This window comes from Onychostruthus taczanowskii, unplaced genomic scaffold (assembly GCF_017590055.1).
Source record: "Onychostruthus taczanowskii isolate IOZ18803 unplaced genomic scaffold, ASM1759005v1 scaffold73, whole genome shotgun sequence".
Classification (NCBI taxonomy): domain Eukaryota; kingdom Metazoa; phylum Chordata; class Aves; order Passeriformes; family Passeridae; genus Onychostruthus; species Onychostruthus taczanowskii.
Window position 1 is genome coordinate 275,090 of NW_024505118.1, and position 15,070 is coordinate 290,159.

The 15,070-nt window shown below is 40.3% G+C and overlaps 1 protein-coding gene across 14 annotated transcripts in view; it reads right to left on the reverse strand.

Annotated features, from left to right (window-relative positions):
• Window positions 1-2,016: 2,016 nt before the first annotated feature.
• BBX (BBX high mobility group box domain containing) overlaps window positions 2,017-15,070 on the reverse strand; it is a 137,460-nt gene continuing 124,406 nt past the window's right edge. For all 14 annotated transcript variants that reach the window (XM_041422391.1, XM_041422389.1, XM_041422381.1 and 11 more), the window contains 3 exons: window positions 9,525-9,722; window positions 8,654-8,846; window positions 2,017-5,993 (listed from right to left, as the gene is read on the reverse strand). In XM_041422391.1, the coding sequence (XP_041278325.1) occupies window positions 5,906-5,993; window positions 8,654-8,846; window positions 9,525-9,722 (479 nt within the window). In that variant the 3' untranslated portion in view covers window positions 2,017-5,905. The remainder of the gene's footprint in view (window positions 5,994-8,653; window positions 8,847-9,524; window positions 9,723-15,070) is intronic.

The window sequence follows — 15,070 nt, forward strand, 5'->3', positions numbered from 1 at the left end:
AAAGTATGACATTCTATAAATGTGCTTACTGATTTAACTACATACAACTAAGAAGGCAGTAGCTCTGTTATACCATTGATGGAGATGAACTATTGTAAGGCATGTTTACAACAAACTTTGGAGAGAATAAAACTATATACTAGGTTAAAATTCAGTGGAAATACATGTGAGAATAGAAGCTGAAGGACTGGGCTCCAAGAAAAAAGATCATAGCAAATCAGTTGTGTTGAAATTGTCAACAGATACTGGTTATTAAAAGCAAACATTGCTGAGAAAGAAGATTTTTGTAGCATCCACGTCAGCATGATCTGTGTTTTTTTCAGATGTGATTTTTGAAACTCACACCTTATGCTGTGTAATGTGAAGAAAAGATACTAAAATCTAGCAAGGAATTTGGAAAACTATTGTCTGAAAAACTTCAAAGTTGTTTAATGAGCAAACACGGGAACACTTTAGTACAGAGTACATGCTGAAAGTCATTGCACTCCGCTGTGTGCATGTGCAGACACGTGCATGTACATGCCTCTTCTGCTTTTGCTGTCCTCAAAGACCTCCAACCACTGATTGGAGTATAGCAGTACTGAGGTGCAAACAAGATTTCAGCTTGGAGCTGGAAAGAGCAGACGAGCATTACATTTGGGAGCCTGCTCCGTTTTCCTGAACAGATGTGGTTTTTCCAGTGGAGTACAGCGCAGGTCTGCTGATAAATGCTAAACAGCCAAGATTCAGAAACTACAGTATAATTCTTTGGAAGAACTCCACAAATGTTAAGCTATTTGCAGTAGTTTTTAAAATTTCACCTCAATGAAGGCCTAGGTCATGATGACATGCTTCCCCCAGGAATATCATGCAAGCCCAAGCTTAAATCTAAGAGCACAGTGGTGCGTGATCGGGGCTCCCACACTGTCACAGTGCCAACAACAACGCTGTCCCTTAAGGAAGAAGGGTTTCCAGCCTAAGCCTGGCTGTGTTGCTCAGTGCAGACCTCAAGTCCTCCTAGATTTCTGCCATCAAAGAATTAGTGGGGAATGTGAAAGAGACATTCGTCTTATAAGCTTCTTCAAAGTTGTCAATTCAGTGCAGAATACTGAGTATATAAATGACTATAGTAGTACTTAGGTGAGACCATAAACCTCACTGTGCCCTTTTCTTGGGGAATTCAGGGGAGGAGGCAAGTAACCCTTTCACAGCCTAAATATGTACTTGTTCATGGCACTCAGTGTCCTGAAGGGCCTCAGCATCCTGGCAGCTGTAGTTGACAGTTCAAAAATATGTACAAAGTAGGGAGAATGCCATGAGTGCTGCAAAACATGGCAAAGGAGCTCTACAACCTACCAAACAAGCACAGAAACCAAACAGCATCTAATGGATAATGTAGGGTACACAAGACCCAAGTTGCACAGTTATGTTCCCTTGCAAAATCAGGACTGTGAATGTAAACTCTAGAAGTTGTTTCAAGAGCAGCACGTGGCTTACTCGACACCTCTGGAAACATCACAAGTCCACCGCCCCTCGCGCACTGCATCTTCTGCTCCTACAGAAACTGATCTCACTGAACCAAGCAGAGCTAGTGGGTCCTGCAAGACTGTGGCAGAGGTTAAACAAAAATGCTCCAGCAACATAGTTTGGCTACCACTGTATATTCATTCAGCCTTTATGGTGTCTGCGCTATATAAATGTAGCTCTTGGAAAATAAAGCACACAGTGATATACAAATGGTATCAATGGCCAAAAAAGATTACATGATCAAGCCTGAAAGCAAATGGAAGTTAACAAAAGTAGTCTTTTAGGAGAGGTAGCCATATTAGACTCAGCATTCAAAAAAAAGGGAGTGCACTCAAAAGGGTCAACATACATTATAGTGTCTTGTAGACCCATCATGTTTCTGGTTTCCTACATAATTTTTTTTTCAGAACGTACACACCCAGGCACACACAGGCGAATGGAACACATCCTTGCAAGCATCCTTTACTGAATGCACGCCCACCCTTTCCCCCCCCCCCCCCCCCCCCCCCGTATATACACATCCAAATTCTTTTCTAATTCCCCTTTGCTGCCATAATGTTGCTATACTGAGAATAAAGGACAGCTTTTCATGCTCTTAGTTGCCCCATGTCTATAACTTGCTTTCAGTTGGTTCAGTATCTGTACAGTAGCTAAACAGGCAGTGGAAATTAAAATTCTTTCAATTAATATCCTGTTGCAAAAGACAGCATCCAAACTATAAGGCATTCCTTTGTACTGACATGACTTACAACTCTACTTGATACAAATTACAGAATGCTCTTCAGCCTTGTGCTACAAAGGCAGCTTTCACCCAAATAATAAAGACCAAAGCTGGAATTTAAACACCACAAATCCACACACTTCTACCAGTCCCTTGTTCTTGTGCCCTTTTCCAACAACGCTTATCACTTTAATTTCAAAAGTCATGCACCAATGCTATAAAATAGAAACCCAAACTACCAAGAAATCTCTTGCTCCTGACTTTGGGATACCGTATTAGTATAAAAGAGCATTCAGAGAGCTTAAATAAATATATTCTTTTCTGAAATCACAGCACATTCAAGGGGTACTTACTGCCAAAAGCAGAGGATTAAGTAATCTCCATAGATGTTTTCAGAATAATTTAGTCAGAAAAGACCTGTAAGATACGAAGTTTTGATTGATTTGGTCTAATACCTGGAAAATAGCCTGCTGTGGGGATAAGAATCTGCATCTCAAATGTTCTGCAGAACATATTTCCCATATTTGTATACAGTACTAGAACAATTAAGAAGACATTACAGTAATTTTCTCCCAGCTTCTTAGATCTGTAGCTTCGGCTATGACAATGCATTTTGTAGCTTCAGAACTATGAAATATCGAAGATGACTAAATAAATAAAAGCCAAGGAAAAATGGGACAGTACTGCATTTTGCACTTGAGACAAGATTCCCCCCTCCCATGGATAAGTCATAGGACAACTACAGTAAATGCTTGTCTTTTTTTTTCAAAGAAAGATTTATACACAGGTTCAGATCCAGAAAATAATGTGAAATGCATAAATATTGATAGCTTTAGCTAAGTTAAAATGGGTTCAGTAAAGTATGATACAACATATTCAGAATAAACAAAGCAGAAAAGCATCATATTTTGGTTTGCTTGAGATATACATAAGGTGCAACAATTTCTTCTCTAGAGGCATTTGTGGACAACGTGTTAACAGGTAACAGTGTTTGCTGGTATACTGAAGTACACACAATAGCAGTAAGATTTTCCAAAATGAAAGCAGCTGAAATTAATAAAAATTAAAACAAAACAAACAAGGAAAAAAACCCAACACCAATACAATAAGATATTGGTCTGAAGTTTTTGTTGTGCTAACAGACTTTGTTACCTGAAAATACTGATACCCCTTCTAGTAGATTCAGGGAAAATTCTAGCTACTCAAATCAAGACATCACTCAGAGAACCAACAAAGGCAAATGCCTAGTGAACTATAAAGCTTTGCAGGATTTCTGCTACTCTCAGTGCCTAATCGCTTAAAAATTAAGCATATCTACAAAAAGGTTTGTAAGTATCTGAAAACAGTCATATCCAGTAAACTGACCCAACCCTACCCCCTCTCTAAGGGAAAGTCAAGGAAAAGCAGATCAAGTAAGATATTAATTAATATAGAAAAAAGTAATTTTCTGTTTCTTTTAAAAAAGGTACCATTAATATACAGAAATATCTCCAGGAACAATATTGAAATTTAAATCGAGGAAGGATGGGGTGCTTTGACAAAAATATATCTACTCTAAAGGTTTCTAGAGAAATAAGTTAGTACCATTGTCAACGTGAACGGCCTGCACTGTAACATATTTGGATTTCAGCTAATTATAAAGTGGTCCAAAACTCCAAAAGCCACCCTGCTGTGACCCACAAGTTTTAAGTCTTTTAAATTTTTTCCTGTCTTGTTAAAATAACTTATAAAACTTTAATAAAATCTTATTTAAAATACCACCATAAGCTGCAATGGCATTCTAGGGGCTCCTAGACATTTAGTCACCTGAATTTTTAGAAAAGCCTTTTCACTGACACATTGGTTTGTAAATTTTGTTGTTTTTCTGTTCCCTTCGTTCACCACATGCATCCTTGGTGTTGCTGTTTCAGTGACACTTCCCCAGCTACATGCCTTTTGTCAGACCTTTAATCCTTTCTTAAAACTCTTGTTGTTTGTATATTGTTTCCTGACACTGAACCAGAGACTTTCACTTAACTACAACAATGAAAGGCTAAACCTAGCAAGCATTAATAGTTACTGTCCATATGGCTATTACATCAAATTAGTTACAAAATAACCTCAAAACACATTATCAATTCAGTCAAGTATAAATAAGAATGCCTGATAGAATGATGTAAACTTGCATCATTTAAAGACTTAATTCAAAGAACTTCAAACTCAATCTAATACTATCAAAAGTTCAGCCGGTATGACGAAGACTAATAGAAAATTATTGCTGGAGTCCAATTTGGTAAATTCTTGTGCTACAATGCAAAAAGTAGGGAAACATCTTGTGCTATAGAAGAAGTACCCTGTTGAATTTGTAGCTTTAGATCAATTACTAGTGATCATTCTGCATCTATTGGTAGGAATCAATGCTTGGTTATACAATAGTGTAAGTCAGAATAGTGAAGGTAACAGGCCAAGTGATACACTTGACCTGCTTTTGGGATGTATTTATGACAGCAAAACACAAAAATTCAACACAAGCAGAGACAGAAACTGGCAGATGGATCTGTTCGGTAGTCTGAATTCAGTCAAACGCTACTCTTCAGTTGTAGTTTAACTGTATACAGCTTTCCACTTTACCAACACAAACTGTAATTGGCCCTTTATGCAAACTCTGAAGCTGATTTGGACTGTGCATAGTAACTACAACAACGCCAGTGTCTGTAAAATGTAAAGGGTATGTGTATTGGTGTACACAATATTGAAAAGTCATGGTTTTGAGTTATTCAGAACTGTGAAATAATACTAAGGTCACTTTTGAAAAACGCATTTGCAATACTTTTTGTTTACAGGAAAGTTTCACCAAGTTGCTCAGATATCTATGCAAAAATAAAGGAACCCTCCAAGGCATGAAAGACAAGTCAATTATCTGCAGTATTTTCTTTTCCATACACCACACCTTTTTTCTAATGCACATCATCCTGGTTATTCAAAGCTAAATTAAAAAGAAACAAACCCAAACATAGCCTGTCAGAACTTTTCCCAGTAAACTCTACCACTCCGGTGGCAAATATAAAAGTGCAGAACATCTGGACCACGTGGCTGCCCAAACACCGCTAACAATGGTACATCTGTCCAGGCTGCCTTGAGTTCTCTGGAACAGGTTTTAAATTCATTCTACAATATAAACGTAGGCATAACCTATTAATATAAACCATCTTAGAACTTAAATCTTCATGTACAAAAATGACTAAGAATATCTAATAGTAACTAGTGCAGTGCGTCAGTGTTTTTGTTTTTTTTTTCTTTTTCATTTAGAATAACTAGATATTATATGAAACTAGTCGTACTCTCTGGTTGGTAAAAGAGATGCTGTGTGAGCTAACAGTAAAGGCAGCCTTTTTCACACCAACCACCTGCTTACTGTTTAAAAGCCTTCAATAGAAAGCAAGCTCTGGGATCATTCCATTTCATTCCACTCCATTTCAGTTCAGTAATAGACAATATCACCCTCCTACACACTGGGTTCCAATTTGAGGACCTGGCCCAAGTTGCTAACGTCTGGCTTCCAGTGAATTCTGGGCCACTCAGAGCAATAAGCACTTTATTGCAGTCTCTAGTTCCACCATATGGACTGACTAGCTTCCCTTGGTAAAGACAAGGCTAGGATATTAGGTAAAGCACAATGTTTTACAATAAAGTGGAGCTTCACTGGTCAGCGCAGGAAATAAGCACTGGAGCCTGAGACATTTCATTTGGCTGTCCATCATGTGGGAGAGGTGTGGCCCTCTGACTTCTGCAAAAGAAAAAAAGAAAAGCCACCCATCAATACTTGGAGCACAGGAGGTGCTGTTATCAGACCTGAAAGGACAGGAAGCAGCAGTTGTAGGGTTTAGCACCTGACACAGACACGGCAGCACGGTAACTCCTCACTGCTGCAGGTGCTCACATACTCTGGTTACACCTGCTTTAAGAGGAGCCCCTGCAACAGTAACACAATATCCCGAGGACAACCTACATCACAATGCAAAGGCAGGAAAAACCACATGTGATGGTATTTGACTACAAAAAGCAAAATCCACAGCATAAGAGTAAGTTGAGAGCACACAAGTGCTGTGACTCATTTTGTAAGGGAGCTGCTGCAGCCCTCAGAAGTAGCTATATATAGCATGTGTGGCAAGAGATAAACGCAGAGGCACACACCATGTTAGTGCGAGTCAACAGACAGCTTTTAAGCAATGTGAAAATATACTCATCAGCAGAGTTGCACTGGGATTCCTCCACGTCACCTGACTACATCAGCCTAGCACATCTCTTTCATTACTACAGCAGTGCTAATTTAAAAATGATCTCTTGGCACAGGGTATCATAAAAATAAACTGTGCCAGAATTATGTGCTGGAAATCAACATCAGTCATGGTACCAAATGGACTTGGGAGAACTCCTTTGCAGCTTGCCTTTTAAAATACGTACAATGCCTGTTATCTACTCTCACAGATGAGGTTCTGTTTCTGTTACAGTAGTTGTCACTGGTAGCAATGAAAATCTGGGGCCTGCTTCTTATTTACACCAGGGACACTTTACCTCACTCTGGCCCAGTTAAGACCCCCAGCAGAGGTACCCACGTGCTTCACACAAGGGGAGTGCAGTGAAGTGGCCTTGGCACAAAATGCAGTTCAGACTCACAGTGCTTAACCAGGGAATGCACAAGGTAAATAAAGACAAGCAGAAGACTTCAAATGAAAACCATGCTGCCAGAAGAACTCCATGTCCCAAGGCTCTATGAAGCTATTAAAAAATTACATTCAGATACTGAAGAAACACATCAAGAAAACCTCCAATTCTTTTTCTTCACAATTCTGGATATTTGCAAATAAAGTGAGTTACAAAAGGTAACAACAGTTGACACAGTAGAAAACAGAGGCATCTAGCCTGTAAGATTTAGGTTTCTGTTTTGATTTCCATTTGCAAAGTCAGTGAGAGATGTGGCTAACTTTCTACTGGAAGAGTCCTCCCCTGTTGTCATTTCACATCCCTCAGGGTGATTACAAACAGGCATTTCCAACAGCTGTGGGATATTTGCCCATTTAGTGTTTTCAGGCCTTATGAAAGATGCTGCATTGCCCGAGCTACATAAGGAGATGACAAAAGATGGGATTCAAAGAGAAAAACCCAAGCACAAAGCTCTGCAAAACATTAGCTCGCTTCAACAAGGACAAGAGGAGGACAAGAACTTTTAAGAGGCACAAGGAAGAAAAACCACAGCAGAGAAAATCCTGTTGCTTTTGTGCATTTCTGGTCAGTGTTAATGGCAGTCAATGAAACCTCAGTGGTGTGAGTGAGAGCAGAGCTTAGCACAGCACTTTCACAAGTCTCATTTTGTGGCTTATGACGACAGCCTGACTGCAGTGTGAAATCACTTCTCACCCAAAACAACACTGCTTAAGCAAGACAACAGATTCTGCAGAGAGGAACTAGCAGATATGTTTCTTTTAGGGTTCCTAAGCTTCTAAAAAGCCTTTGAGCATTTGATGTGCAGCCTGAACACAAAGCACTGGGTTCATCAACGGGGCCCATGAGAGGAACAGTTAATTGAGGTTGTGAATGGTTTAATGAACTGCTGCCTTGAGGAGTTGCTTAGGCAGTCAGCAATCTGTCAAATGGCATCTGCAGAGGCTGTGATGGTTTCAAACTGGCCCAGTGCTCCCTCATCAAGTTTTCACTGCAGGAGAGAATGGGGTTTCATACCCAGTAAGTTCCATGAAAGAACAACACTGGATAATCAAGAGCCAAGAAGGACCTCCTGTAATTGGTTTACTCCCATCAGAGGTCTGACCATTCTGTACTGATTCATAAGTAAGTAACTTGCACATTCTCCACCTTATGGATACTCAATAACTGAGAGGACCAACCCAAACTACCATGGCTTTCCATCAGCCAGAGCTGTTCTGCCCCATGCTATTCTGCAGATGCTTTGCCTTCTACACAGCACAGCACAAGAGCACAAATAACTAGTTAGCTTCCCTCAGCCATGTTCAGCATAAAACAATTGAGAAATTTCAAAATGTATTAAATTCTCTCCACCATCTTAGGTTTTAGGCCACTGGAAAATGCAAATCAGCATGCTGTAGCTATTTAAATCTGCTATTATCTGACATATAACATCTGATAATTCTCAATCATTAGGATCTCAAGGTTCATATGAACCTGTTTACATACAAAAACTGGTACGTAAGCTTACTGGGAAGGATCATTTTACTAACTGCTAAACAGATTACACCACCATTTAGGTGAAGACTTAACACTACTAAGCAAGTGGGGTAAAGCAGACATTCATAGAAAGCCGTGGAAGGGGAAACGCAGGCCAAATTAAAGTCTGCTATTCACATGCTTTCTGAACAAGCTGTCAGCCACATGCTATTTAATTAAGACAACAAGAAGAAAAGAAAACCATACCTGTGTACGTTTTCCATGGCTGCTACTTCTGCCAGAGCAGCTAAGCTAAAAAATGCAGACACCGCTGGCATATCTGACGTAATACTATGATTTTCTTCTGTCTCTGTGTTTCTGGAGCATTCACTGTTGCAATCTGTCTCTGCACTTGATGATTTTTGAAAAGTACTTTGTGGCAGCTCTTTTGGCTTCTCCTCTGCAAAGAAAGAAAGTTAAGCATGCAGACGTAGTCCATAAATCCACTGCAGCCTATTGATATGCTGATTAGTCTGGTGTTAACAGAACCTGTACATTTAGGACTTTGATTCTGCCAGTGTCATCTGATTCATGTTGCAGCCTGTTCTGACTCCGACTACTGGGTCAGAAGCACAGTACTAATAAGGTCTATGAATCAGTTTACTGATTTTGCATTCAACTGAATTTGATCTTTTTGGTCAGGCAAGAGAGCTTTTGTGTATGTTTTAGACACAGCAGAAAGATTATCTTACTGGAGAACAACAAGGACTCTGGCATTAACTGTCATACTGTCAAATTCAGCTTTACAACCTATAACCAGGTGCAGTGCAATTTCTTTGTGGGACTGGAAACAAATTGTGGAAGGTAACCATTCTCCATTTCTCTGTGCATCAGTTCACAGTTCTTAGAGTGAAATACCCAGGGAGAAAAGACAAATTTGGTCATTCAAACAAAAGAAGTTGGCCATTATGGACTCAATGATTTCCCAGTTGGTTGATACCTGTATTTTAAATAATGACCATTCTAAGCAGGTAAGAAAACAAGCTAATCAAAAAACACTGCCCTGACAGGTTGCTTGTACCTTCAAACCTTCTCCAACCATTCAGTTTTAATGAAATTTTAACTCCAATTTCCTTACCCAGTGTCCCTGCTGCTGGTGACACTCGCCCATCTGCTGTTCGGACAAGATGTGTGATCTTAGTTTTCCTTGCTTTCCTTTTCTGGCTGCCAACTAAAGGCTCATGCATCATTGCTGGCTCTGGAGTGTTTAGCGCAGATATAGAAATTTTATTCTTCCAGGCAGCCTCACTGGAATTTCTGTCTTCTAATAGTATGGCTGGAAGAGAACAAAACCACAACTTTAGATGTAGAATAATTCAACCACTAGCTATGCTCATTTTGCATCTATCTGCATAAAACTGTTCCTCACAGGTACTCAAGAGCATAACCCATGCCAAAACATGATCTGAATGCCACAGATGTTTGCAGTGAAGTAACAGAATCCACCTTAAAGATATACTGAAGGTTCAAGTTTCTAATATTTGCCAAGAAAACTCTGAGATTGGCAGTGGCACTTGAGTGGGAGCAGGGTATTGCTCTGTGTAAAACATTCTGCAACAGAAGATGTCAGCAAGTGGCTAAGAGACAAGATGTATTAAAGGAACAAGGGCCCTCACATAAGCTTATCTTAGCTCACAGACGGACTGACAAGCAGAATTCAGCAATTCCTGACTAAAACCTCTTTAGTCACTCTACAACAACTCCTCTAAGAAAGGGAAATACTGCCTTTTACAAAATAACAAACCTTACAAATCACCCTCCAAAGGCTGCAAATAAAAGAGCATAACTGGATCACAGCTGAAGACAAGCATGCTAAAAAAATGGAAGTAAGCATGGGATAGAATACCATGACAGAAATACTGCCCCATATAAATTCAGAGAATGAGAAAAGAACAGTTCGCATCTTTCTCAGCAGCTCCATTGTTGACGTTCTGAAGTAGCCTTTTACCCCGACCTGGAACATGACCCCAAATTTTCACTCGACTAAAGAATTTATTTTAATCTTGTTCACAAAGAAATTGGTCAGACAGCAATCACAAAACATATTTAAGCTTCCAAAGTCTGAGCTCAGTGCCTAGTAGTCAACTGTTTGCAATTTGTATTGATTCAATAAGCCATTCTGCTGATCCCATGGGATATCACTAGTACATAAAGGCAATCTGTGACATCTTTTTCTCTCCTGTGATAAAGCGTTATGAAGCCTGCCTCATCTGTGATCACTGTTAGCTAGGGTTAGGAAGAGGATACATGTTGAGGTTTGTATGGGAGGGGGCACCCCGGGCTGTCCCTGGAGGGCCCCCTAGGCTGTGAGCTGGCTGGCAGCAGCAGGCAGGCAAGGAGACTCCACACGGCTTCTGAGGGTGCTGATTGATGAGGGTTTATTGGGGGTCCCATCCCCGGGAGCAGCATGGTTACTGAGGGAGGAGGGGGAGAGGGAGGGCAAGAGAGAGTCTCGCCTCCCTCACACAGCTGAAGAGGGAGATTCAAAGTGGGTGCCGAATAAGACTCGGGCCAATGGGATTACAGATACATGAGACTTCAGGGGAGGAACACATGCTTGGAATAAACTGAACATTTTGGAGGGGTGAGACAGAGCATACCATTTAACTAAAATGCAACACCACATCTACAGGTATCAAATAGAATGCTCACGTAGTTTTTTACAGGTGTCTGTCTAACCTGTTTTGAAACTGGGTACATTCATGATACCTGCACCAAGTTCCTGAGGTATTTTTTCCCAGTACACTGCCATCCTGAATGATTAGGTATTCTTTCCTAATGCCTGCAACCTCATCCCTCCTGCTGCATTTTCAACTCATTATTTTCTTTACTCCCTGTCAGGTTATACACCATCTCTTTTCAATAGTCCTTGATATATTTTCCACAGCTGTTACTGTGTCTACAGTTAGCTTACTCTTCCCTCCAGTTTCTTTTAATCTTTCTCCTCATTATAAAGACTTTTTAAAGACACATTTGTCAATTTTTGGGTGGTTTGACCAGCAAAAATTACATACACAGAACTGAAGCCACAGTGCAAACAACTGCTCTTTAAGAAGTGCTAAGAATGGAACAATTCCAATCTCCTGCACTGAGACCGGTGGTGTCACACAGGAGCGTCCAGCCCCCAAAACTGCACAACAGTCTGCATGGCCTTTGCCTTTCCCATTAGTGTGTATTTCTGTTTATTGTTAGTTTTGTAGATTTAATGAACTTTCTATTCAAAGATACAGCTAATAACACCTTTATATTTTGCTGGCTTTTTTTGTGTGAGGATATGGACTAGATGAAGAGAATAGCCATAACACCTTTAATCTTGTTAGCAGTTGCCCTTTGCTCTTCTGTTTGAATGGGAAGGACCTTTTAATGTTTTATTGTGTAAGAATACAATCAGATCTAGTACATACATGCACAAACATTTGAAACATTCCTAACTTTAATTTGTCTATGATTTTAGTTCACCTATGTTCTCTTGTAAAGCATTTTTGAACTTGTGCAAGTTCTTTATTTGGAAAAAAAGCACACAGCTTTAATTAGCATTTTGAAGTGCTTAGCTCTAGCTCCCAACCTCTCCAGAGCACAGCTTTGCTGTAAAACTGATTTTTTTTTTTTGTAAAGAGTGCTCAAGAGAAAGCACAGGAAAAGATCCACCCTGTAACAATCCAATTAAGTAGAAGCACCAATGACTGCAAATGTGACTTTCAATCAACTCAACTAGGCCAACAGTGAGATATTCAGATAAGCTTTGTGCATCAAGACCAGGATCTTAATTGGAATGTATAATTAAATAGGCAGATTTCTCTCCAGATTTCTTATTTGGGAATTCATAAGCATTGATTATATTTTAATGCAATGGTCTGGTTGTAGTCCAACACTATCTGTTAATTCTGATTTGCTCTAATTAGCACTTTGACACTGCTGTCTACTTCTAGCTTGATTGAGTTTATAATGCTTTTAATCTTAGTACTATAACTCACTTTTTTTTTACATTTAATAAAAAAATTAAGACATGATTTCAAACAATGAACAACATACAATTAAAAGAGACTTGATTTGGTATGCATTTAATTAGATGTGTTGTATGTCAGGTCACTAGAAATTAACTTGATTGATCACTACAGCTGAGGGTTCCCTTTTATATTTTTCTTTCTCATATTGTATGTGTCAAAAAATAAAGGGAAAAAAAAACCTTGAAAGGTAAAATAGGCAATAGTGGAAGACACAAAGAGTATATGATGTTGGCACATTTGACTAAGAAACAGCAGAAGGTGGCTGTAAAAGCTCAGATGAAGTATATGCCTCTCCGTGTTTTTATATTGTTTTATATTCCTTCTCCCAAGTTTTTATTTTAATCCTTGAAATAAGACTTGAAAGTCATCTACTTTTCTCCTCTAGCTCTAAAAGAAGCTCTTTATCACTTCAACATAACATTGCTGCCATACAGTCTTGAAGAAGGAAGGACTGAAGGTTAATAATGAGTATTTTGTGCGTGTGGGTTCAAGGTGAATGTTGAAGGGAGGAGCATCTTTTTCTCTTCTTTAGCAGTCTTAGTGGACACTGGGTTTAGAAATCATTTCACTGACTCCTTTACAGAGTATTATTCAAGTAGACATAAAACTTGACTTTGAAATCACACTAAGGGCTTGACTCGCAAGACCCTTTGCGCTGACCTCTAGAGGAGAAAGGATGTTTCAACAACTCCACATCTAAACTTATCTGCTCCTGCACCTTCTTCAAGAGGAATAGCATCCCACTGCTTCAAGTGACAAAGGTATATCCATACAGATGCTCCAAACCAGGACCTGATTTTGTTCTGCAGGAAGGATAGGGCTAGCCAGGTTTAATTCCCTGTAGTTTTCTTTAATCCATTTTATTAAATGGATTTTTATTAAAAATCCATTCTGCTTCCACACTGTCCTGCTTTCAAGAGCTGTCCCAAGAGGAACTCAGCTAATTTTCAGGGGAACATCATCTAGACACAAAATGAGATTCTGCAGTTGTTGTACAGTCCTGCCAACAGGTAGTTGCATGCTCAGCTCTCCATGACAGTGGCATGGGCAGAACTACTGGACTATCTTTGCAAGCAGAGTTGAGAATATACCATGAAGGTGTGAGCCTTCAGGCATGCCTACACCACAGTGGCAGAAATGACTCTGAGAGAGACATATCCAGATGGTTTCCTCAGCTAGGTTTGTTAAAGGTCTGCACGGACAGTTTATCCTACTCTACAGGCATGCAGAGGACACATAGTCTTATTTCCCCCCTATTTTTGTAAACAAGAAAAACAAAGTCAATTGAAGTGACTCACCATACCACAGCTTTTCAAATGAGCTTTTCAGACCAAACCTCACAAACCAAAAAACAGACTTTAGAGAATTTCTTTAGTGATGCCTGTTATGAGAGAGAGCTGCAGAAGTTTAACCACACTTGGTGGAGAACAAATGCTCTGTGGGTCTAAGCATGCTGGTATCAAGGAAGAAAGGTGGGCTGTAATGATTTGTCTTTATGAAGATAAACAGTGCAAATCTAGCCAGACAGAGCATCGCTTCAAGTCATCAGTGTCTATGGAACCTCTTCACCAAGGAAGTGATGCCAAACAGACTCACCTGGCAGAAATTCCAGCTCTTCTGACGCTAGGACACTGCTACAATACTGCTTTGGGGCCAGGCAGCACACAGAGATGCAGCAAGGACTGGGACTAAGAAGCAGAGATACAAAGCAGCAGATGGTCAAAGCAGCTGTAGGAGACAGCCGCCTGGGTGGGAAGCTCTGCTGCACGAGCCTGTCCTGATCTAGCCCTCCTCCAACCAGAATGGTTGCCAAAGGCACAGAGCTACTGGTTCCCTCTGGGCTGCAAGTGCCACAAAACAGGGCTCTGATGTGTGTGGGAGAGCTGCTGTAGGAGCAGGCGCAGCGACTGGACTGCTTCACGTGTGAGCTGGTGCTGAGACCAGTGCATGTGTTCATCCTCTCTTCTCCCCTTCCTGTGCCAAGGCCAATGTTACAGCTGGCTGCTACACAGACCATACAGGAGCCTCAGCACAGCTCACCAAGTTTGCAAAGATGCAATCACTCTGACTTGTTATTTTAAGTACTGCTTCCCATCGGAAAGCCCTTCTGGCGTGGCAGAAAAATAAAACTCCCAGATGAGTGTTAACTTTCCCAAACAGGCATGGGTCCCGCTGTTCTTCTGTCAGCCTTCCTAAGGAAGAGATGTATTCCTTGACATATTCAATTCCATTACTGTGTGCTCTCTGTAGCATTTCACTGGGGTTTGTTTAACTGGGCTGTAGCCTGCTCTTTGAACAGCTGCAAACTCTTAACATGGCGATGTGCACTGGTGCTGCTGCGTACAGTGGGGTCAAAATTCTCTCAGATTTTCATACCAGAGACACACGGACGACACAACACAATCACATTAAATCTGCCACTACTGCACTTACTTTCCTTCGCTCCTAACAGATGCCCAGAGGCACACACACATTTCAAGATGAAAAAACATGAAGCCAATATGATCTCTCCTGACAGCAATCCTTCCAAGTGTCTCCTCTGCAGCTATACAAACATTCAAGCTCCTTCTTTCTGCAAAATTAACTTTATAAAAACCAAAACCACACATTAAGTAGA